The sequence below is a fragment of the Prorops nasuta genome, unplaced genomic scaffold (assembly GCF_024137725.1).
Source record: "Prorops nasuta isolate Cenicafe-Biocafe unplaced genomic scaffold, Cenicafe_Pnas_1.2 PNAS00019, whole genome shotgun sequence".
NCBI classification, from domain to species: domain Eukaryota; kingdom Metazoa; phylum Arthropoda; class Insecta; order Hymenoptera; family Bethylidae; genus Prorops; species Prorops nasuta.
The window spans coordinates 1,215,864-1,242,238 of NW_027116816.1; the positions used below are offsets into that span (position 1 = coordinate 1,215,864).

General features: G+C 44.0%; 2 protein-coding genes across 3 annotated transcripts in view; one reads left to right on the forward strand and one right to left on the reverse strand.

Annotated features, from left to right (window-relative positions):
* The window catches only part of LOC136780513 (gastric triacylglycerol lipase-like), a 118,575-nt gene that overhangs the window by 78,969 nt on the left and 13,231 nt on the right, over window positions 1–26,375 (reverse strand). The window lies entirely within an intron of this gene.
* The window catches only part of pxb, a 96,917-nt gene that overhangs the window by 58,090 nt on the left and 12,452 nt on the right, over window positions 1–26,375 (forward strand). Inside the window, exon 4 of the mRNA XM_066738921.1 lies at window positions 20,948–21,164. Coding sequence (XP_066595018.1) covers window positions 20,948–21,164 — 217 coding nt within the window. The remainder of the gene's footprint in view (window positions 1–20,947; window positions 21,165–26,375) is intronic.

The window sequence follows — 26,375 nt, forward strand, 5'->3', positions numbered from 1 at the left end:
CTTCTTCTTCAACGACGACGACCAATCGTTCCAGGCGAGGAGGGAGAATATAGCGAGGCGAAAATGAGAATCCCGAGGAGGGACGTGGAAATGGGAATTGGAGAGGGTGAAAGGTGGGAAGACGAGCGAAGAAAGGTGGAGGGGGGAGGTTGCCGTGGAGGGTGTGCCCAGTGGTAAAAGTTGGTCGAGGAGGTGGAGAGACAATGCATCATTGACATTCTAGTGGTCTTTAAATTAGCTAAAAATAGGTCATAGGAGGTATGGCTGTAGGCGTGCGCTCCTCGCTATTTCCAACCGCCACCGCCTATTCGCGCCGCCAGCCTCCAAGACTGCCGGGACTCGGGAGACTCGGGACTCCAATTCCGTTAGGCACATCCTTCTTCTCGGCTGTCGCTGGTCGCCGCCGCCGTTGCGCCGTTTCACGTGCCGCGCATCTTCCTGCACGAAAATATATTGTTCTATTCGAACGCTCGAGATATATATGCATCGCAGCTCTGCCCATTCGAACGACGCGTCTCATCCCTCGTTCCAAAACTATGTCCAAGCGTGACTGCTCGACGACTCCTTTTATCTTCGGCGCGCGCGGTCCTATATAGTCTCACCACGAAGAATTTCTCGATTAAAACGTAGTGTTATCAAGAGTACTAAAAACGTAGTCTCTCTCTCTCTCTCTCTCTCTCTCTCTCTCTAGAGAAAATGAAGATTTTTTTTCTTAACCCATGTTATTCCTTGTTCCAGTGCTGGCCGGATTGTACGGTGCAAAGACAAAAGCATCAAACTGAAAAGCACGACTCGCGATAACTTTCATACTTGCTGGAAACGCTGGAACCGACGCACGTAGTAGTCCATTAATGAGTTTAAATAGCGTTTACTTGTGAAAAGCACAATAGCATCGCGCGCACGCGCGCGCGAGTCAACGGGAAGTATAGTGCTATATGTTCCTTTGAAAGTTTTTCCCTTTGCTCTCTTATATATACCTTCTAATTATGAACAATGATCTGTATTCATTGGTCCAAACAAGACAATGTTATATAGCCATAAAAAAAACTCTATTGTGCGTACCGGCCAATTTTTAATTTTAACCGAATATAAACCTTTAATGGTTCCATTGCGCGATGAGAGATTCGTAATTAAATTCCTGGTATAAAAAGACTGTTATTGCGGTATTATGTTATTGGTATGCGTTCAGCTGAAAACTTTGGCATTTCGTCGTTAAAGCTTGAGATAGGAAGGGGAATCGGGGTCGAGTTTTATGCGTAGTGAAATAGGCAAGAGGCTGATGACTCTTGTTGAGAGTGGAGAGCTCAGGGCGCAGCTTGGGGTGAAAAAAGCGCAAATTACCGCGGTACACCACAGTGAGCGTAGTAACGTCAACGTCGACAGCTGTGACGTTACGAGAAAGGAGGCGTCGCTTGTAAAACGCTGCGCTACGAGCGCTGCTGTAGGGAATAGAATGGAAGAGAGAAAGAGGAGGAGGAGGAGGAGGGGGAGAGGGATAGAGGTGTGCAGCCAGAGAGAAAGGGGAAGGGGGAAAATCGGCCTGGAATGAGGAAACGTGCACGAGCGAGCGTGGGTAGTAGGGAAGAGAGAGAGAGAGAGTAATAGTGAGGGTGGGAGAAGGAGAGAAAACCAGAGATGAGAGAACACTGCTGTGATTAGCATACAAACTACGCAGACCGTGCCAGTTATCTGACTCGACTCGGTCGTTGACAACGACGACTATGCCGTCGCACGCTTTCAGCCCTTCTCTCTCTCTCTCTCTCTCTCTATATATATATATATATATATATATATATATATATATACTATATATACCCCCCCCCCTTACCCTAGTACCACCCTACGCGCGCAGAGGCACGTCAAGGTAATTACCAGTTCGTCAGCGATCGCGCTAAATCAACGAAACGCTTTAACAAATACTTTTTGCAGAAATTTTCGGACAGATTCAAACTCTGCGAGGGTTTATAAAGGCGAAACTGCTGGATGAAAATATAATTTCAATTTTATAACGCCTGAAATTGCAGTTGAAAAGTGGAATCACTTGTGCGAACTCGCGAGCGAGTAACGTGTGAGGTCTCTTAAGTGGGGCAAATACATGTTTGATGGCGCAGGAATTAAGGATGAACGAGGTTCTAAGTCGCTACTCATCGTTGTTCAACTCGAGATATGAAAGAGAAAGATTGAGATAGACGGTTGGGCAGATGGTAGGCGCAATGGCGCATGCAGAAGATGGGTAGGAGGGGGGGGGGGGGAGGGAAAAAGAGAAAGAGAATGGCAGCAGAGGAGGAGAAAGTTTTGGTAGACAGATGAGCACTCGAGATAAGGGCTGGATGCGAGAGTCGATAATGGATGTCATTACGATAAAGTATATAAACGTGCGAATCCAGAGCAAACAGGGCCAGACACAGGAGCTCCATTGTCGAATTGGGCTAATCTCCGAAAAGCATTCGCGATAGAAATATACGTTCCGCTGAATGGCATGCACTGTTGGTGGCCGATCGTCTTGGCGCAATGCCGATTTCTATCGCAAAGTCGTCGCTCCCACGCGAATACATATCGTCGATTCTTTCATCCTCTCTGCCTTGCATAGATGGTTAATTGCAGCTAATCGATCTCATCCCCACTCCCCTCCTCTCCCGCCCCTACCCCACCATAGATATAGTCCATACAACAAACGAATTTCAGTCGCTCGACCGAAAAACAGGAACCCCTTGTTCTCACGTTTTTCTTCTCTCTCTCTCTCTCTCTCTCTCTCTCTCTCGAGCCCTCCTTTCTATTCCCACCAGCGTCTAATTTAAAAGAATAGTTCCCGCTAAGAGAGATTTAACCATTCGTGGGTTTTATAACGTTTTAACAAACTTTTCTCAATGTTCATAGTCCGCGGTACCTAAACAGTGGTGGTATCGCTGCTACGTGAGCAATAAATGCTACCCTTTATCACGATTCGGTCTTGTTTTCCCTGGCTTCTTTCTGGCCAGTAGCAGCAGCCTTTCGAAAAGGCGAGGTATTTACGCTTGAAAAGCGAAAAGCAAAGCTAGATTTGGTCGGTCTCTGATCGAGCCAAGAGCTTGGAGAACAGAGGGGATGAGGGCTCTTGGATGTGTCCCACAGCCTTAATTTAACTCGTGGCCCGTACAAAGCCCCGATATCCTACGATACACAACGGCCAGCCATGCTTCTTCGACTAATCTAACCTATATTTTCTCCGTTTCTTTCAAAGCCCGGCTATCACTTGTTTCTCGCTTTCTTCCAAGCATCCTGCAGCCACGGAGCTACCTGACAACAAATATCGCAAAGTCAGTGAAACCTTGAAGAACGCCTTTAACGAAAACAAATTAATCCGCGTGTCTCGAACGTAAACGTGTGTTCGGATCGAAAAGGACCCGAAAAAATCCTCCCATGTAGCGCATTATACTCGAAAGAGACCTTCCGTATCAGTCACATTAAGACATAATTTAGCACTTTGCAGGTGAAATTGAATTTTCAACGAAACTCTAAAACGTCGTGTTTCACTCGAATCTATTATCTTCGTCGAGCAGCCAGCAGTTCTCCACCGCTTATCGCAGCTTCTCCTCCTCGCTCTGTCACTGTTTCCTCATTCTCTCCGCCGAAAATTCCTTCCTTACATTCAATATTTTATCCATCTTCTTGTTCCTGGAAATCTGCACGAAACGGATAAAACGTGATATAAAGCGATCAGGATTATAGCAAAGAGAATCCGTTGACTTTAATAATTCCGAGCGAGAGAATCCTTGTAAATAGCTTTATACTTTTCATGTTTCGTGCCTCTACACTTGATAAATATGCATCAAGCTTTGGATATTGCCCTTTCTTTGTTGCTGCTGAATAATGTACGCATTTACGCGTATGTAGAGCGTTTCCACAGAATGGAGAAGCATTTCTGTCTAAAGCTGCCGGCTGACTGCTGAAGCCACACGCGTGATTCCAGTAGCAGCAGCAGCAGCAGCAGCCGTAGCAGCGTGCAAGAGACGCATGATGACAGGGGAAACCACAAACCCTTAGCAAAATGTCAGCTTTTGCATTGAAGCTGTTCCCGAGGGAAACCTATCTCGACGCGCCTACGCCTTCCAGCGACTTGCTTCTTTCACTATTACACACTACCTATATACATATATATATATATATATATATATATATATAGTACAGTAATTATCCAATGACAGCTTTTTTTCATTCTAATATAAAATCTGTAAAATCTCTCCTTGAATCGTTTTTACATCTCCACCACCACCATACGAATATGGACTTTGCAATTCTCTCTGTAAAACGTATATCATTTTTATTACGTAGAATTAATTCCACAAATGGCAAATTTTTATCCTCTCTTTTAAATTATAGGTACATGAAGAGTACCTATATGCGTTATCGAGCCTCCCTTATAGAATGAAGAGCAACGTTGAGAAGCATCTCTTACTTGGCGGTGTACACTGCGTGAAAAGCCACTTGGTAATTTTAGCAAGATGAAATCCTTTCTTCCTTACCATCTCCCGAACCAGAGCGAAGCCCTAAAATCTCTACATTTAGAAAGATAATCCTTTTCATCATACATAAGGAGAGCTTAACCAAAGTAGATTTCCAAAATTGCTCTTTTAACGGATGATAAATAAATCTGGAAGCTTTTTTCATTATTTCGACAAAAGTTTTGCCAACTTTCCGTGTTAATTATCTCTTGTTTATCGAATCGACGGTAAAGGACCAATTTTCTTATTAAAAGACTTGAAAGAACGTAATAAGAAAGTTTCTGGGAAAGCCGTAAGTTAAATTCTGCGTGTAGAGGAGAACAAAAATTATGTTCTTCCCATCAGAAGTTGGGAAAAAGCTTGTTAGGGTAATAATTGCAATAATGGATAATACTCGTGTTACTGAAAAATTTATTTTGGCAGCGATTTGGACTGCGAGCGGAGCGGAGCGCAGCGTGTGCCTCGGCGAGTATCGATTATCGTTGCTGCTACACTGCTCAGCGCCCCCGTTCAATATACAATGTCGCATTCTCTATGTATTTAACGATATGTTTTGTCATTGGAGGGGCTTTCTTCGTAAAATAACCAATGCAAACCAAACGCCTAGTGTAATAAACTGTTTTTAAGCTAATCTGATCAATAAACTGGATCGTTGATTAATGCAAAACATAATTACCATAATCAACAATTCTCAATAAATCGAAATAAGCGGGAGCTATACATTTTTTCAGAAAATACTATATGAATATATAAATAGTATAAGCTAATATGCAGGGGTAAACCTTTGCACAGGAGTATCCGCATTTATTGTCAAAATTTTATCGAACCTATCGCGCATTATGTAGTAGAAACATAATTTACTGCTTTATTCATTCTGCTGAAAACGTACATTTTGAAATCAACTTAATATACAAATGGATTAAATAGTAGCGTCGGTGGTGCTGCGTATACTTGATGCGTTTACCTGCTTTTCTACCTTATTTTTTATCAATGGTACATTATATTTGGAGTCGAAGAACGCATCGTAGCCTGTGCAGCGCTGTCAAGCCTGTCTGGGTGTCTACGAAGGAAGAAGACTGCAGCGCATTATAGAAATCAGGAACTCGTAGCAGTCTTAAGATTTGCCTTGCATGAGCACTTTGCCCTTTGGTCGATCCACCAGAGTCTTCTCCTCTTCCCCCACCCCACCTATACGATATAGCCACGCTGTCTCAACTTGTAAACGATCCACGATAAGCAAGCATGCACAGACGCATTTGCTATACTTTACCGTACAAATAAGTACTCCCCACTTTCAATACCCGTGGATAGAGTTACTTATGCAAAATGAAGCAACTTAAGCGAAATACATAAATCATTAATGGACCATGAACTGGCCTCTCGGAAGGGCCCACCCATCGAGCGAACGCCTACCGACTCGAGTCTCTCCTCTCCAACCACTTCACCGTATATAGTCTCGAGAGTCTTCTAAGAAGTGTCAAATCTACAAACAATCTTACCCTCCTTTCTCCCTCTCTCCCTCTCTTTCTCTCTCTCTCTCTCTCTCTCTCTCTCTCTCTTCGCTGCTATCCACCTTGCATCGCTACTACAAAATTTTTATTTCTCCGAGTCGCCTCTCGTCTCGAAAACCTCTCGTTCGTCTCGCTTCGCCTCGACTCGATATCATCCGAACAACATTAAAGGATCGAGACATCTCTCCGTTGTTTGCTCAACGCTGATTCTAATTCACTATTAAAACGATATCGAGCAGCATCCCCGAAGAAAAATACTGGGTAGCATTTTTGTCATTAATTACGCGCTCTTATCTAACAGGCGTTTAATGGATAGCCTGGCAAAATATTCCGTAGTCAGCGAAACGATCTTGCTGACGGACTAACGTGACTCGAAGAAGAAGAAAAAAAATGTGAAAGAAGAACACGATTGACGACGAAGAAGTCTACAGCGGTCTATCGTCCTTTTTTCTCCCTCTCTCTCTCTTCTACATCCTTTACCATTTAAACAGAGATCCCAGATAATCAGAGCTACTTCTTTCTGTCGCCTCTCGTTAAACTTCTTTCTCGGTTCACGTGGCCTTTAAAGATTTCGATTCCTTTCTCTATCGTTGGGCTCTATATACTCAAACGTAAAAAGAATTCGACACCTCCGTAAATGATTTCAAGAGGCTACAAGGACTTCTCGAGAATCGCTACTGAGGGGGAAAAAATTCAAGGAGCGCTTTCAATCAAGCCTGTTACTTATTTTCATGTAGAATTTACAAGTACGGGCCAGAATGTCAAAGAGCCTAGGTTTTGTTTTACATATAGATATATACTATGTATAGAGAGAGCTCTTGTGTCTTGGAGACTGAGATTTTCTTTTTCTCGCGGCACCCAGTAGTCTCTCTCTCTCTACTGTACATGGTAGGTGGTTGGAAGAGGCATCGGAGATGGTAAAAACCATATCTGCGAAGAAGAAACGGTGAAACACACGGTATACAATAGCTAGCAATTATGTAGAGTGGCCGGCGACTAGTCTGGCGCGTCGTACTTTGCCAAAGACACTAATACTAGCGAAACTATAGCAACACCAACAACACCGGTAACCTAGCATTAGACTTTCCTTTTTCTTTCCTCCCCTTCTCCTTACTGCTCTCGGCTCTCGCTATATACTCTTACCCCTGTATACTTATTATCATTTTTCTCAGATTCCTCCAACCATATTTGCATTTGACTTTTCATTTTAAAATTATTTCATTTCATCGTCCATCCCTGCAGTTTTTAATGACAACCTCGTGCGCCAGCCCCTCTGGCTCACACTGTTTCAAATATACCAACGTGCCAAGTTCATTCCTCTATTTTTCTTTATGCTCTCTCCTCGGATTCGTGAAAGTATGTACGCCGATGTTCAAGATATATGTATATATAAGAAAAGCTCTCTCGAGCAACAAAAAGTCGAAGCTGCACTTTGCGATATTACCAACACGAGCAAAAAGGAAAAAACAGCGAAAACATACGATGAAGTTATTAGAGCACCTCTCGCTAGTTTACCAAATTCCAATATTTGGCCTGAAATCAACCAAAAAACGCATGTTTAATCAAAAGTCAAACCGAACTCGATAGGAATTCTGGAGCTTTTTGCGAAGCGAGCGCGTATACCTATAGATATATAATTTCTTTATTCCTGATTGCAGCGAACGCGATAAAAATTAAAGATTAAATCGGATGAATCGAAAGACGCTGGAACGAAGCGAAAAACGATTAGCTCTCGGTGAGTGCAAGTGTAGAAAGTTTTCTCGAATGATCGTAAACTCTCGAACGTTGTTCGTTTCGAGCATAGGGAATCGATTTTCGTTAAAAGAAGACAAAAATCTCCACTCTCTTGGCCATCGAATTAATCTTCCTGCCAGTTCGAGGCTCTTATTTTAAACAATCACCCAGTGTACACACACACACACACACACACACACACAAAGGCGCGCGTGCGCGTGCGATACCACAATACAAAGAGACAATAATCTGAAAGTGACATGTGTCTAAAAGCAAATCTTTTCCTTCTGAAAAACAATAATACACATAGAAGCGATAGGTGGGACGTTGTTGAGAATGGGAAATAATAAGGAATCAAAAACGAGAAGTATCGTTATATAGCAAAGGGAAACGAGCGAGGGTAGTAACAAGCACATGGCACTTGCAGGAATCGAATTACTGGGACTCGGTGAATTCGAACGAATCTGTAGTTGGTTCGGTATGACGCGGCAGAAGTTAATGCAGAGCGGGAGGGTGGGGTGTGCTAGCTGGATGGAAGGGGTGAAAGTGGGTGCAGGGGAGGAGGTGGTGGAGGAGGGGCAGAGGGGGGGGGGGGGTGGAATGGTTGAAAGCGGTCGCAGGAGCAGTGTATAGATAATTTAACCCTCGGCAAGCGTTGAATGGATTATAATTGGTGATGACAGCTCGTCAAGAGACGCAATGGTGATGGTGATGGTGGCGATGGTGGTGGTATTGGTGAACGCTGGGCGAAACTGCCACTCGAGGACGGTGCTCCGCCGCCAACTACAGGGACGTCCTGACGCGACGTCGACGTCGACGTCGACGCCGACGCCGACGCCACGACGGAGAGAGCGACGCAGCACACAATGTAGCGCAGTGCAATGACGCCTCTCACGTTATTCGACCGAATCTCTCGCCGGAAATCACGAGTTCTCGGAGAGTGCGATGAGTTGCGCGCATTCACTGATCCTCCACCATTACCTATATAGCTCCGCATCAGAATACATCGATCTAAGCAACGATTCAATTACCACCATCCTCCTTTTCCTTGGCTATCCTCGCTCGCATCCTCACTATTTCTAATCAACGAAAATTCCAGCAACTTATCCACGCAATCTAATAATCAACCTTTTCACCTGTAGCTGCCACAAAATTCCACGTCCATGTACGGCGTATCGTGCTATTTCACGGACGATAATAATTTAACAGGAATATTAGTCCCCTGACTCCATAAAACGGTTGGTATACTATATATATTCAAGCGGAATTCTTTAATTCGATTCGAGTATATACGGGAAATATAATAGATAGGAGTTGCAGGAATAACGAATGCGTAGTTGAATTTATCTCCGATTTAGCTGCATTCTGCGCGTCTTGGTAATTGGTAATAATTCGATTCATCGCGTCGCATTCCGTCGAGTGGTGTGCAGTGTAAGGTAGGGGGAGGTTGTAGAATGGGATAGAAGGCGAGGGAAAATGAGAGAAGAGGAGAGCAGCCGAGCGATTGTAGCAGCAAATCACCGGGCTCTGGAGGCAGGGGAGAGCGACGATTGTGCTTATAATACCGGTAACTGGCTGGAGGTTCCAAGCGTGCAGAGAGAGAGAGAGAGTCGTGGTGTGTGGCCGTTGCAGCAGGATTAGAGATGGAGACACGTTACGGCACGATGGAACACGACACGGCGCGTCCGGCTCTCCGCCAATTCGATTCAATTACCAAGGTGGCGGCCTAATTCGAATAGACCCCCCCCCCCCTCCCATTCCTCACCGTTGGGCCCTCCCGCGCGCTCATCTTCGTTCCAGCGACGCACCGCGTCGTTCTGCGGTATTCTCCGGTGTCCCCGGTGTGTCCCGTAGTCGCTGTGTACCGCTCAGAATTTCATTCCTCCTCGCCACGTTCCACTCCAGCTGCGTCGTCCACCGCTCGTCTCTCGCGACGCGGGAATATTAGCCTAACCGGTGCAGTAATTGCGTGGCCTTCATTGTCCGCGTGCATACACCGTTCTGGATGCCCTGCACCGCGCTCCCTCGACTCTCCGAATTCTACCCACCCCCTTCGGCCCTCTGGCGTATCTCACCTGAAGCCCACCCCCTTGTTTACCCATCCGAATCCTATCGTTCTCTCTCTCTCTCTCTCTCTCTCCGTCCCACACCACACTACTCTCCACACGTAAACTCAGACCTCCTGCTCGTTCCGACAAACCCAACCATGCATACTCCATCTCTCTGGCTTCTCTACCAGCCCCTGCAGAATGTCTCCCTAGCACTTAACGCACATTCCGGCTTCATGCGTGCATGCACGCGAGCATCCACTAGTACTACACGTTGCACGACTGATGGCTTGGCCCTATCCAACCGTTATACTGCGTTACGTATGTGATGATTCTGTGTGTGTATGTGTGTACACTGTACAGAGCCAGCATAGACACGCTAATGCAATGTAGCACCAGTTATATTATATTATATATATATATATATATATTTTGAGCATTTCAGTTGTGTAATGAACCAACCCCAGACTGGGCTAACACTGGACAGGTTGAGCCGAGGTTAACTTCGTCTGGCTACAAATCATTGTTATAATACATAATCTTTGTTGCAGTCTGTCTGTTTGTCTCTGTGTCTGTCTTTCTGCCGTATATGTGTATGTATGTACACACGTACACTATCACATTCCGTTTCTCACGCGTACACTGATTCTAAGCCGAGAACCCTAATGGATTCCTCTCCAAGCTGTGGTGCACTAGCTTTTAATGGACCCGAGCCCCTTTAGAGTCTCCGTCTAGCAGCATTTTGCGTCAAAATGTGGCCAACGGTTTTGGAAAGGATTCTTCGGCAGGTTGTCCAAGGGAACTGATAAAAGTCGATATGCTTGTATCTATACTATATATATATATATATATATATATATATATTGCACGTACCGTGAACTGTCAAATGGTTTATGTTGGAACAGGAGTTTTCTTAAAGCTGAAATTATTGTAGAAGATAAATCAGTATTTGAAATTTGTGTCGTGCATAGAAACGAATTTATATATCTATGGCATATTCTTTTCCAACCACTGAGATTGAATCAGGTTGGAAACGCGAGGAAGAGCGTGTACTCAACTTCTTGCAGGTGTGAAAATGTAAGGATATAGAAATACATGGATGGCACGAAAGGTTGAGGGGGAGGGGAGATGCAGAGGGGGTGGGGGAGTAGCGAAGAGTTGGGAGAATAGGGGTTCGAGTCTAGAGAGTTTTATAAACAGAATTATGCTAACTACTATCGCGAGAACTGAAGACAGGAGGAAATTCGAGTTCAGGCGCGGCCAGATCTCGTTAACTCGCTATTCCTCGGCTTTTCAGTCTCCTGTGTAACTCTTCAGCACTGCTCTCGTATCCTACGAAACTCACCCCTTTATAAAGCAAAGGACTTAAAGCGACGTGAATTAATGCGATTGTTGTTTGCTGTTTGATACGAAAATTCGAGTAGTAAAAGTTCTATTGATATAGGAAATCTCTTTACAATTTATATATATTTATTTACGTCGCACGATTATTTCTGTTGTATAATCGTGAAATTGCCACTCGAAACCCTCGCAACGCCAGATATAATATATACATTATATATAGGTGTAGATGATTCTGAGAGATGCACGAGCTTGTAAAAACGATGATTGGCCAAGGCATACCTGCACAATTGCTCCCTACAACTATTTATAATAAACCGTCGTCACTTAATTATTCTTGCATAACTCTTGTGATTTCAATTACCACGTCTAGGGTTGCCGGAAATATGCGAAACGTTTGTCTGAATTTTATCGTATCTCATATTTCATTTTATCAAATGAAACTTGCCTGCAGGATATGAATAGCCAAACATAAACTCACTAGTATAATAGAATATTATCCTGGCGAGTTACACTGTTGGCCAAACTACGCGGGGAAAGTTACATTTATCGATTCAACTAGTTCCAAACACCTCTAACCGCGTCTTGCGATAGCCTTGCCAAGAAACAATTAGTCCGTTAATCCTATCAGTAAATACGTGGAATATCGAATTAATTTTTTTCCCCACCCCCCCCCCCCTCTTTAAGACCTTTATTAACCTAATATGGCTGTATTCGATTTGCAAGATTACGGAGATTACCTGAATTACTATAGATACCTATACATAAAACGATAATTACAACTATATATACCGTTTCTTAAAATGACAATATTAAAATGAAATTTCCCGAGCTATGAAAATAATAGTGGCGCAGGAAATTGGTTGCTTCTCGATTCTTACGATGCTGGGAGAAAAGGGTGAACTTAGCCGAGGATATCAAGGCTCGGCCACGCGGGCCCGGTCGGTGTAGCATCAAATAAAATGAAGCGGATATTAAAACTAGCAAGAACTAATTTCCTCGCTTTTCATGGCAGAATACCGTAGCTCTCTGCCCATCTTTCTCGTCTCCACAGTTTTACTTAATCCTTTTTTATTCTTCCTCTCTCTCTCTCTCTCTCTCTCTCTCTGCCGGGTCTCTTACTCTACCTTGACATTATCCTTCCCTCCCTCCCCTCCTCACCCCTCAGCACCGTCATCACTATTTCTTCAATCTTCTCCGTCTTTTCTACTCTTATCGTACAGCTAACCCATCTATCGAATGAACGCCTTCTGAATATTCAGCGGTGCTGATGTGGATGAGGCAGGGTGTGAGGTACGATGGGGTACTGATGCAGGGTAAACGCGGGGGAGGGGGAGGGGGTAAAGTGACGAAGAGCCTGCAAGTGGGATAAGAGGGGATGGATGGGGTGGCGAAGGCAGGGCGACCAAATCGAATTCGGGATTCTGGCTTGACGAGTGACAGCCCGCTGAACGTTCTCTGCAGATACGATTAAAGTCTGCCAGTGGAAAGCGTGCCGTCGACATTCCTAAAATGCGAATTCGTTCTACGATCCCGATGATCCTTGACCCATTTTTGTCCGCTGGAATTGAATCGTTTCCCAAAAATTGCTGATACCTTTCCGTCCTATCTACATTGGAGGATGTAACTTTCGTCGATGGGGAAAACAACACTTGGACCACTATTCTCCGTGAAATTATTCATATTCCAATACTATATAATTTTATCGGGGAAAATTTTCAGGAGCAAAGAGAGAGAGAGAGAGAGAGAGAGAGAGAGAGAGTCGTTGGCAAATGTTTTTCAGCAAATCCAATGGTCATTATTTGATGAATTCACGATTATTGCACGGCGAGGAAATGGATTTTTCTAACGGAATGAAAAGAGGTAAAAGGGGGAGAAATAGAATAGAATGACGTCATTGATGACGAGTGTGAAGCGCGCGGAGAGAGATAATGGGATTGGATGATGCATATAGTATTTCTCCTATAATCAGGAGTCTCTCGATCGATTTCAGGGGGAAATGTTAAACTTGGAAAAATGTCCAATGGGACATATGTGTGTATCGATTTCTGAAGATTTCAGCTTCTTAACGAGATACAGGGATATCGATGTAGATATGGATATGGATATGGATGGATGAGTGGGTGACACCGATATTTGCGCTTAAGCTCAAAAAGCCAATGGCCTAGCTCCTCTTGAAAAACACCGACGGACCGACAGGATAATGGAGCGCGCATGTATAGTAATCGGACACCACGAGCTATACACAGTAGGGAGGAACATTTGATCCGATGTTAACGAAATATTGGCGAAGCTTTCAAGCGTGACAAACAACGGCCTGTCCTGCAGTGGTTTTGCGTCGTTTAACCGCACACGAAAAGGGAGGAACGAGTGGGTAGGGTGAGGATCAGCCAATCGAACGAAATACGCTCGAGGAGTGCCTCAACTTCCAAAGTAGAGTGTCTTTCTCAAAGGTATTATCCATATATATATATATATAGGACAATGGGGTGCATCCCCCCTCCCCCCCCCCCCTCCCCACTCCCCTCTTTATCTCACTTCAGAATTTGACTTGACTCAACTCGAAGAACATCTCGAAAGGACGTTAATGTTGTATGTCAAAGGACCTCTCCAGTCGCACTTGCACTTGCACTTGTCGCCCGTTCAAACGTACAATACATCCGTTCTATCAATGCGATCTCCTCGACAGAAACGACCAAACTCCCCAGACAGATTCGCAGTCCAGTAACCGGCAAGCATGATCAGTCAGCCCTTTGCAAAGCCCATCCTCCTCCTTATACTACTCCTCCTTTGAGCTTGTTATGTTAAACGCTGTTTATACCTGCTCTGCCAAACCCTGTCCGACCCAAGCCGGCTTTATCTCCTTTTATATAGACTATATATATATATATATGTATAATACATAGCACAGGAAGCTTGGCAAGACCGGAGCAATACCCCCCCCCCCCCCTCTCCCTCCGGCACATCAATCCGTTGTACAGCATCACAAAACGTAGCCAATCAAAGCTTAACCGCGACCTTTTGCCTCCACCTTGATTCCACCCTCCTCGTAATTAGCCTTGGTCGACTTAACACGTATATATACCAGGTTCAGAGCGTCGAGACACGCGCGCATCTACGGGAAATACCGTTGCTCACCGATGAAATTTCATCCGCGCGCTTCTATATCTCATACACACCTATCGGAGCGGAAAAAGTTGAGCCGGATAAGTGAGCGAAGGTTCGATCTGTTTTTTGTTTTTTATTTTCGAGGATACTCGCTCATTAGGGAAATTCGAAAAAAGAGGCAAGCCAGCCGCGACGCTCCTCGAAGCGGGAAGTAGTGCCTTAGCATACAAATTTATTCGCAAAGTTTCGCAATTTAAATATCCGCGGTGTTTCAATCAAGGACCGTGCGTTGCGCTATCCACACTTTTGCAGAGACTCGTCGCTGCACCGCACGTATAAAAGCGCATTCTTTCACTCGGAGTTGTGCATCTCTTTGTCTCTCTCGCCGGCACAGCTCCGCTTATTTTTTCCCTCGCGATCCTCTTTCTGGCAGTAGGAGCTAGAGTGGCCCGCTAAATTCCGCCTCTCGTTGATCAAAATCAATCGGCTCGATTGGATTAACCCTGCAGCAGCCTTTTCCAAACTCGGGAAACCCAAAGCGATGCTTCATCTACTCCGTTATATAGGAAGAAAAGTTCTCGCGAACAGCATTGGAGATGGAAACACTTGTCTCGCATTTATCGTATCTTGGGATGTAGTTTCGCGACGACACCGAGTAAACTCCGGGAAGAATAACATTTCGCGATTTATATATATGCGGACGCGACGTAATTGAGTCGAAAACATTTTTCCGATTTCTGAGGCTGCGGTCGCCCGAGCGCCGTATATATATATAGGGTGTATGAATATTTCATCACACCTCCACCACACTTCATTCGACGATCCAAATCGATCGGAAAATTATCACGCGTGTAAAAGGTTTTACGAGCGAAACGGACAGTTATTTCGCAAGCTATTGCTCCCTCCATTTGATGACCAAGGCACCCAAGCTAAATCAATGCTTCAACGATTTCGCGCCATCCCCGATATACGTGAAAACTGCAGCAGCAAGCAGCAGTAGCGCAGAAGGAGGAAACGAGCAAACAGGAATCGTCCTCGTAAAATTAAGTCCTCCTTACATATGCGCCAAAAAGAAACTCGTCAGAGCGATAAAACGCGTTTGCAAAAAGGACGAAAAAGAGATTAACGAATTTCAAACATACACACATGCACGGTATTTTCCACCTCTAGACGAGTTCTCTCTCTCTCTCTCTCTCTCCGCGCATACATCAAGTTATTTTCACCGATTCAGTGCGCGCAGTTCATGCAATATACATACATTCAAATAAATATACGACCCTGTAAACGCTACACTGCACGTGCTTACACGTAACTAATTTTGCCAAATAAGTTTTACGTGTAATTCAATATTACAGATTCTAAAATAATGCGTTTATCCACCGCTAACTTTGTAGGAACGAGAGTACATCGCTCAAGCCCTCGGATATAAGTTGATACATCGTCGTTATAATAATCCCTCGCGGCTATACATCTATACACACACACACACACGCGCGCGCGCACACAATACGAAATACAGTATATATAAATAAAACGCGCATAGGCTTGGTTTATTGGTAAAATTATCCGGGTCTGAATTTCCGTGAGAGATAAATTTTTTGGACGACCGGGAGTCGATCGTAAATCAGTCGTAGGTTGATACAGGAAACACGGGTCCGATCAGCGGCGAGTGGTACATATATCGGGTGCGGTTCCGTAAATGGTTACCGGACGCGATCGGAGTTGAGTCATGGGCAGGATGCAGCAGCGCGGAGCTGTGGCTGGATCGGCTCCATTGCTGATAACCTGCTGCAACACACACAGTGTTGTCGGCGATGGAAGCTCCGATGGAGGTCCTGGGAACATCCTGGGGAGCTTCTGTTCGAAATAATGTCGCCGTGTCCTCGGTGTTCCGTGCCCTGTGCTAAACTAACGCGATAAGCGTCTCTATATGTCCATGCTCGACGTGAGATAGCGCGCAAACAATAGCTGGATGCACGCATCTCCCTTGAACGACGTCGCTTCGCTGCGTTGTTCTATATATATATATATTATATGCAGCGCATCGGGAAACACGTATATATATATATATATATTGCATAGACATGAAAGCACCATGTTTATACAGGACAGGGAGAACGACAACTGGATTGAGATCGAGTCGTTTATCGAGTGGTTGGAGCGTTGTATCCCAGGCGCGCATTGATATGCAAAATTTGTAGTTTCGGGAAGCTTACTAGGAGCACGGGCGACGAGTAAACTTGAAAATCCGATGCGCGTCGTTGTAGAAGCCACTGGCATGAGCCGGCTGGCTTTACGCTATAAGCTATTTCGCATATCGTGCTATCTACAGTGTTTGGTATGCGTCGCTAATTTTCTTGTAACTACCAACGGAAATATGCCCTGCGCGAACCCCTGCAATCCTTCAGATTTTACTCCCTATTCGGATTAAACTCGGCTTGTTTCGTACGTCTCGTCGAGCGAAATATTCTTAATCTCCATTGCGTTCCTTTTTATTCCAACGCTAATGCTTTTAATCCCGCCTACCGCTGCTTTTTAACAGCCAGACTTTCTTTAATCTCCCCCCCCCCCCCCCCCCCCTCCATTCGAAGCTTTTGGCACAAACGCTCTCATTCGAACAACACACCGCCGCAGCAGGCGCATTTTCACGCAAAGCTCCATATTTCTCCCGAATCAACCTAATGACGATCATATAACCCGAACGCCCTCGCCTCGTCCAATATTATATCTCGCTCGAGCTGCCAAGAGATACACTCCCGAACGTATCGTGGATGTTTCCTACGCGTCGGGGCTTAGCTTTTTTTCAATATAGCGGTTTTGGAGAAATAAAGGCGATTAGGAGTGTGAAAATAAAAATATTCGAGTAAGACTCGTGGCAAACAACAGTCGACGCAGTCGAGGGGCCAATACACACGCCCCGTGGAATTAATTTAATTATAACTTGACACAGTTTCTAGTTAATCCAGCGATTCGGTTAAATCGAACGTGTCGTTGGGAAGTTTGATGCGTTTTTAGCGCGAATTCGTCGTAAATTTGGATTATTATTTTAACGATGTGCACAGCACGCAGTTGTGCGCAGGGAAAGCTGGCGATGACGGCCGTGAGAGTGGAGAGGGCGTTCGATTGGAAACAATGCAAGTTTACGTTTGCATATAAGTTGCGCGGAATTCCGATCGTCTAAATCTATCATGCCTGCGGATAAGCTGCGGGAAACCAAGGGTAAACTTGCCGCTGATATTGGTAGGTCGAAATCATGCGAGATATTGAATTACAGTCGCTAATTGTCGCTGGTGCGCCGGTTTACACGTGGCTGCACGATGGCGGTGGCGCAGCGGCCAACTAAATGGAGAAACTTGGCCGTCGTGAAATTTATTAAGAACTCGAGATTTACGCGCCGGCCTTGCGCGCCGGCCGGCCGCCACCGAGCCTGATCCATTAAATCGTGCAATATCTGCTTTTATTGCTACGGCGACTTCGCTACTGTCGACTCTTGTACAATGTCACCGTCGTTACTGGCTCGGCTATAAATCTTTTCTAACGTTCCGTGCGTACGCTTTTTTTTCTATCTCGCTTTTGCGTCACTGCAACGCTCGTGATATACCACCCTATACACCTTCTCCGCCTCTGGAGTACCGCACACCACCCCCCACCTCGTGTTATATACCGCACTACGTATACAATACGTACGAACCCGTCAGGATGCATTTTGTAACGTACATCTGCGGAGCCTCCGTGCTTGTCCCGGTATAAAAACCTACTACCGATTTACTGTCTATGACACGAGAGAGAAAGATGAACGAGAAAAGTTGTCGGTATATTCAAGGATAAAAGAATTGGAGAGATTAATTAAATTGCCTGGAAATTTTTAATTATTAAGGTAATTGTCTCTCGTTGGATTCAGACTTTATTATTATAGTCAAGACATATCTTAAATTTCAAATAAACAAAATCCTGCTTTTATAATTTAATTAGTAATGATGAAATATCGAATAATAGGTGGAGCACAATGTAGATAAAAAATTTGCACTTTTATATTTGCATCTAATGTCATTTTGTCAACTATCGTCTTTTAGTTATTTCTTTAATTTGGTTCTTTTGATACAAAAATTTTTATTCTTTGCTCGATTTTAAACTTCGATATGCCATAATAATTGTGAAAATATTTCCTATAATTTCACCGAATTAATTCCTCTATTCTATATAGAGAAACAATGATAATAGCATTTTTTCTCATATCATTAAGCAACTTTTTATTAAATAAAGGAGATTTCCATGCACGTTAATCATTACTTTACATAGCCGACTCGGTGAAGTTGCAGAGTATGTTTTGATAATTAATATGGCGTACCTCAAAAATTAAAATCGATCTACAAATAAAAAGTATTTAACAAAAAAAAAACAAATTAAAAGATGATAGTTCATAAAATGGCATTAAATGCACATATAAAAGTGCAAACTTTTTTGCTACATTGCGTTCCACCTATTATTTCATATATTTCATCATTATCAATTAAATTATAAAGCAGGATTTTGTTTATTTCAAATTTAAAATGTCTGACTAGTACAGTCTGAATCCAACGAGACAACCACCTTAAGAAGATTAATTACCATCTTAACATTACTTTGCACGGTATTCCGCATACCGTACACTGTTCTAGTCAGTGACTCGTAGCAACGCAACACAACATAGCTATAAACGCATTAAAGTCAGCTGTGTCATCTCATCGAGGATAATCCATTTTCGCTTGTAACACACAGCACACGTTGCTCAAAGCTTTTGGCCCTGGCTTGCCTTTGGCTGCGGTGCGTCTCGTCGGACCGAGCCTGATCGTGGAGATTCGCTTTTGGACCGTTTTGTGAATACACCGTGTCGAGTCTTCTCTCTTTGGAAACCAGTAGTCCGAACTAAGGCCGAACGAGGGCGATGGATTTCACCTCGGTGATGGTCCTGTATGCTTTAATAGGAGTTGGAATTGAAGAGACAAGAGTGGCGGAGGGGGGGGGGGGGGAGATATTTAGATACAGATACATTGTACACTGTAACGTGCAAAGTATCGACAAACGAGGCTCGGTGTGAAGTAGTCACCTTTGTGCTCCATGACTTTATTCACATAAACGTGTATATATATATATATATATAGAGGTTAGAGTTGTATACTGACAGGATGCAGGAAGCAGTAGGTTTATACCTCCACATGTACAAGGATTGCTCGGAGAGTACGGGAGCTAAACAACAAGAAAGCAGCAAGCGAGCGCAACGCTAATGCCAATATTGCCGGTGACCCGTTGCAAGGAAATTTTTTCACCGTTTCGCCTGTGTGAAACTGCGTCGATAAGGTTAAAGTTTCTCCCAACATGCCAGTATAGAGCAGCACAGCGATACGCTGAGATTTTCCGAGGGCGAACTTGAAGCCGATATGCTATATCGAGCAAAGCCAAGAGGAAGTTAGCAGGGATTCTCATTGTTGACCTCAGTTTCAGCAACAAAGGCACACCGTTCCATTGCCCGCTCAGCTCCGGCGCTCCTGCCAACCTCTCTCCGACCAGTCGCGCCTTCCTATCTCAGTTTCCGTCTTCCGGCACATCCTATATTAGATTATATGAAGGGCCGCGCGCTGCACGATTTCGACACAAATCATCCTGTAAAAGCCAGGATCAACGAGATTAGTAAACGATTTGAATAATTGCGAAGATTTGCGTAACGAGATTCGCCTTCTCTCGAAGATTAGAATTGAGAAAGCCATGTGTACTTTCGAGTGGGAAGAGTAAAGTTGGGATGAATCGATTTTCATCTCTCCCTCCCATAGTGGATCTTTCATTTTCTCCGTTCGCCTTACCCAATGCCTTTATTTTTCTTCGGTAAAGCCATCTTCCCGAAGCTTTCTATCTCTTCGCTTCGACCTACCGATGAAGCTTTACCGCGCCAGCTGTTAACCTTACTCGGCGCGGTTTAATTACACAGGCAAATATTATCGAACTGACGGAGTTAATTAGATAATTAAAACTTGAAGGGCAAACTGCTTTGCCATTCAGCGTGCTCTACAAGGAGTTCGTGCTGCTTCGCGTTAGCATCGACGTTGGAGGGCTATACTATATATATATATATATATATATATAACATATATAAGGTAGGAAAGAAAAGGAGAAAAAGTTTAAAAGTGTTTCTCGTGCAAAGCTCGTGTATATCGCAGAGGAGATTTTTCAAATATTTCAAAAATATATATACACTGTCCACGTTGCAGTATTAACGTGTACATTAAAAACTATCTGACGTATTAAATGGAATAAAGTTTGGTTACGAAGGGTCAAAAGGGATATAAGGAAGGCAGTGGCTCGTATGTGCATTATTGCAACCGAGTGGCAGGTTTCGCGACCCTCGTCATTTGCCGTTTATATCACGTGTCCTCTCGGAAACACGAATCCCACGAGTTGAATAGGACAAGCTTAAAACGCTTTAACCGGTAGCTGCGATAGTGGGTCGGATTTGCCAAGGGTCGTGACTGAATGGGACAGGAACAGGAAGGATAAGAGCGAGTTACAGATATAAAAGCACACGCTATATACATATAGTATACGCATACACAAATCCATTTATTACACCGAAATATATTCATATTAAATATTTCTACGCGTAGAATATACTATATATGTACAAATAATAATGATAATCTTATATTGTTGGGTAGAAAAGGTATATAACGTCTATCGATATTTTCTGTTACAGACACAAGCGAAAAGTGCAGAATCTTCTACCATGCAAGAGTGCTACCGGTAGCGCGACAGCGTCGGCGGTTGCAGCTGCGGGTCGTGGAAGAGTCTTACCATCGGACGGACCGCATCGTCCAGGTTCGGGAGGCGGCGCTGCAGGGACGATACTTTACGAAGACTTGCCGGACGCGGTAGCGCATCATCATCTGGCGGGCCAGGCAGCGACGATCGAGGTACGCGGTAGAAATGACGATCAACGACTGTGGGAGCAGCAACCGGCGCCTCATCATCTCGACTATCTCGACTACCGGGACCCCAGAGCGATTCTGCGTGTACAGAACAAGCCATCGAGGGCTGTGCTAGGCGGATATCGAACGCCACGAGCCCTCCTAGCCAAATCCCAAGAGGTGCCCCTCTCGATAGCGACTTACGCCACTTGCTCGAGAGGGGACGCCACTTCCGGTGTCACCAGCCCCCTCCTCGCCGCCAATAATCTAGACACTAGATTCCTCAGCGAAGCTCGATTCACCCTAGAACCCAATCTGGTACCCGCGGATCGATCGGCGGACCCCGAGGACAGACATTTCGGTCTAAAGAGCGCCGACCCGATCCTCGGCGAGATCGAGACTTTCCTCAAAAACGACTCAACGTCCTTGAGGGTACCGATCACTCCTACCCATCGACCTTCGCGGCTCAATCACTCGAGTCCGCTGCGGAGCACCGGAAGTATCGCCCCCGTTGTTCCATCAACCGAGTCACAGCCTTCGCTTCCTACGACGACAGTTCCTAAGCCTTCGAGAGTCCGAAGACCATCGGTCGACTCCGAGGGCTATTCCTATATCGACTTCAGAGAGTCCGATTCTCTTCAGGTCGACGCCTCGCGAAGACCTCCCTTATCCTCCCAAAGAGTACCCAGACTGCAAGGGACTTGGAATTCTTCGCCATGCCCGAAATCCAATTCGAGATCGAACTCGATTGATTCGGATGGTTACTCGTATATCATGGAGTCCGGGTATAGGAAGCCACCCGGTGCCGCTAAAAGAATAGTCAGTGACGCTACGGAAGAGGAAGTCTGTCCTCTTTGCACTATGCGCCAGATACACCATCTACTCGCCACTCCCGACGTCTACTTGAACGTACCGGAAACGTGACGCACGCTTTTCGCCACCGACATTCTATTTTAATGTTAATCCTGTAATATAACAACGCGTTATAATTCATTCCCATCGATTCGTCTGGTTTGCCCCTCTCGATCCTCCATGTTGCCTTTCAAACTGAAATTTCCTCTTCAGGTATGTTGGATGCATCTAACCAATCTATTTTTCTTCTCACCCCTCTTCTTATTCTCTATTCTACTATTTTTACCTTCTTTCTTCCCGGCTCTGTACAAATTTCAGTTTTAAATGCAACGAGGTAGCCACGTTTCCAAGCGAGCTGTTATAAATAGTATACATACACACACACACACACACACACACACTATTGCACATATCTTGTGATATTGTCACGCGTGTTCTTCGCTCTAAGATAATCGCGATTGTACGAGAGAATCGACGATTTCTCGGACGATTTCCACAACTTATTTATCTACGATCGGACGAACGGATTTCCGGCTTGAAACTCGATATCCGGAATACCTCCGTTACTCACTGTGGGCTTATTGTCTCGAAGCTCCAAAGAACTAAATTTAAACGATCTTCGCTTGTTTATTTCTATTATTAAGCGGGGATATAAATTGATTATTTTTTTCTTCCTCTCTCAAAATATCGAGCCTATAGTATATAGCGAAAGAATGACAAAGGATGACTTTATATACGCGAATCAATAATGAAAGTATTATCGTTCTCGACTGGTCAAAGTCAGGATAGGTTTAATGGGGAGATTAATCGGGTGGAAAGAGGAGAAATAGCTAAATAGCTTGACTCGCGCATTTAACCACTGACCGAAAAAGCCCGAACAAACTAGTCAGGTATTTATTTTATTATATACTCGGCCATACTCGCACAACTCGTCAGATTTGCGGGGCCTTAGTCGACTGTGTGGTCGAATCGATCCAATGCACTCCATGGTTGTACATATACATTCGTAGGTTAGACAAGTAACGCCTAGTTGTAATAACTGAATTGTACATATTATATATACATATATAGATACATAGATAATAATCGAGATAAGAGAAGTACAGGTTATAGGAGAGAAAGATATGACTTGCGTTAGGGAAGGAACCAAGAGATAATTTGTGATTACGGCAGTTAAGTTTCTACCATGTAAAAATGACAGATCTTTCGAAATAGTACGACGTTGCTTATTATTATTATTATCATTATTATTATTTATTAAAACGTTCATTCTACCGATAGAACCGATACTCGTCGTAAGGGAGTATCGGGCCGCAGTGGGCATATCTATATAGCGAATGAAATATGAACGTTATTGGGCGCCTGTATGCTATCTGTATATATATTTCTATATATACTAGACAAGGAGCAGCTATATAAGGAGAAGCAAAAAATTTATAAAAATAAATTACTTTATTGAAAAATTTGACAAGGAGTGGTTATTAACCCGGTCCACTATCCCCTCCCTCATTCTCCCGTAACGTCCCTTAATTCGACAATCGCGAAATAACACTTGGAAAATTATAATAGAAATATCATTGCAGGATAGCGCGTGTAGTAGAATTGCCATACTAACAACGGAAAGAGAATAGTATAACCGATCGTAGAATGCCGGTGGACACGGAATAACCACTTCTGTGTTCAAACTTTTTCTCTTTTGAAAAATGAACAAATTTAGGATTCTTTTTGCCGGGCAAATCTTCGGGAGGTTTAGAGGCCGTCGACCAAAGGCTTTACATGGTAAGATACAGTGTGTGCGTGTGTATGTTTGTGGGATATGTGTGTGTATGAGAGAGAGAGAGAGTCGGGTGCATGACACAGGGAAGTTGAAGTGGTTCGAGACTGAGGGAAATAAAGTAAAAATGAAAGAGAAAAGGAACCAAAATGGATGAAGGAAGGAAGGAAGGAAGGAAGGAAGCAACAACGCCGAGTCGGCTAGGATAGAATAAGGGACTCTACGAAAGCGTCATCTCGTGATAGCAACGTTACCTCAATTCTTCCAACGATTACCACCCCGGAACGAAAGATCTCTAATTTCGCAAATGGAGTCGAGTAAACATCTAACGGCGACTTTCGCGACAAATCTCTCTTTTTTCCCCTCTCTTTTTCTCACTTACTCTATTATCCCCAGCTACCAGTCTGCTAATTGGATTATAAAAATACACGCCGCGCGCGGCGTCTCTTATCTAGCCGAGTTAACTTTATATCAGAAAAGAAAGGAGAGAAATATGGAGGCTGCACATGAGATATCCAGTTTAACGGTGGCGGGACGGACTTTGCGAATAATAGGGGGCCAGCGCGAAGATTGCTATATTATCTACAATTCCAATTTAACGATAAGCTAATTGCCCCACTGCTGCCAATTTCATAATTGGAATTTATTACGGCGTATAGATAAATGAGCACGTCATTTCACGTTTTCACCGTTTCCTATACCAAAGTAATTGATTGAAATTAATGGACTGATAAACGAACGTTGATGGATACTTTGGTGCATCGTAATTGATTTAAGACCCTTTAGTTTTCTTATAGATAAAAGTGTAACAAAGAAGAAAAGAGTAGCTTTTAATTGCAATTGCTCTTATTCGATACTTCAATTATTCGGCTCTAATTGAAGGTAGAATTGTATTGAAAAAGAGTGTGGGAGAGCTAGCATTTGCGAAATTACACATAGACGTTTAAAAGAGGATCGTGCAGCAGCAGGGTGGATAGATAGTATATGAGTAATCAATCGATCGATCGCTGCGATCCAATCGTGTGTCACGCTGCTTAAATGAGTTAACGCGAGATTGCAGCTGCTGCATGCGGGGACTGATATAACGACAAACGTCGGCTCAGATTTAGATTTAGCGCAATCGCCGCCATAACTAATAATCAACGGATAACGAGCACTTCAAGCCCCAAGCAAATGCGAAACTTTACTAGACAAGGACGGTTTACGTGAAAATTCGATAAATGTACGAGGAATCGTTCTGCCAGATATTACCATAAATCCTATATACAAATCATTAGGTGAAAGTGGACGTCGCCGATCGGTATCGGGTACGTCAGTGCCGGTGCATGCGTCCCTTTATTCTAAATCTATATATGTCGGTGGTATACCATAAAAGGCAATCGCTCATCTAATTTTGCCCCATCCGATATGGCTCACTTTGCTATATGAATTTAGTCCGCACGTACGTTCACCGCTGCCAAAGCGTGACAAGATTGACATTTCTCTGATCAATAGAAATTCACTCCTATACCTACTTCATCCATCCAAATTATCAGTCAAGGTTTATTTAATTATCTTCAATGGCTCGTCACATCGATAAACTGCTCCATACTGAGAACATTCGATTTTTTGGAACGGACAATCTCACAGGATATTTATTCTCGAGCATCACCGTGTCATCGCGTGTGAGAACGGAGGAGCACGCGTGAGCTGACGTGTCCAAAGGAAAATTTTGAGGACTTTGCTCGCGCAAGTTTGAGCGGAAGAGCGCGCAAAAGCGCAAACGAGGCTGAAACTGACCAAATAGACAGTTGGCTTTGGCTAGCTTCGAAGAGACTAGGCTACTGCCAACAACCAGTTAGCCAGGCCTCGGAGAATGCGAGGCAGGTTAGGCACGTTAAGGACGAGCCATTAACCTCTCTGCCACCCAACTATTACGAAACGGACAGATTGCTTCCCCAGTACTTGACGCCTGATACCAAGCCAGCAGCTAGAACTCTCCCATCTATATCCCAGCCTCGCGTTTCATACCCACCATTTATTCCACTCTACGCAATTCCCTCAACTTTTAATTTCCTTCCCACAATCCAAATAATCCCCCTTCACTATTTTCCTATTTTTCTCCTCAACTACTTTACCCTTATTCTAACTCTTCTCCAACCCATTAGAGATTCAAACTCTCAAAAATACCAAATTTCATAGCTCTCTCCCATGGTCTATTATTTTATGCATAAAAACGTAAATTCTTCAATCGTCAAATTTAATTGCTCGATAAACATGCTCCCCCCCCCCCCCCCCTCTCTCTATCTCTGTTGATTGAAATAGCTCTAATCTCTCTCTTTTTTAGCATATATACCACAAGATATTACAGGGTATCTCATTAATGTTTTGATTTTCATTCATGAGGTAGCTTTTGTTAGGAATTTATGGCAAATTCGTGAGGGATAATTTAAGAAGCGTGCGGCCTTTTATTGAGACTAAAAGGTCCAAAAATGGAGGGTTGGTCTCTTTATTGCGATACATACAAAAGAGCTTTTCTCTCTTCCAATTTCATGAGCAGTCGCGCATCCCACATAAGCTCGAATCTCTCTATAGTCCATTTTCATAACTGT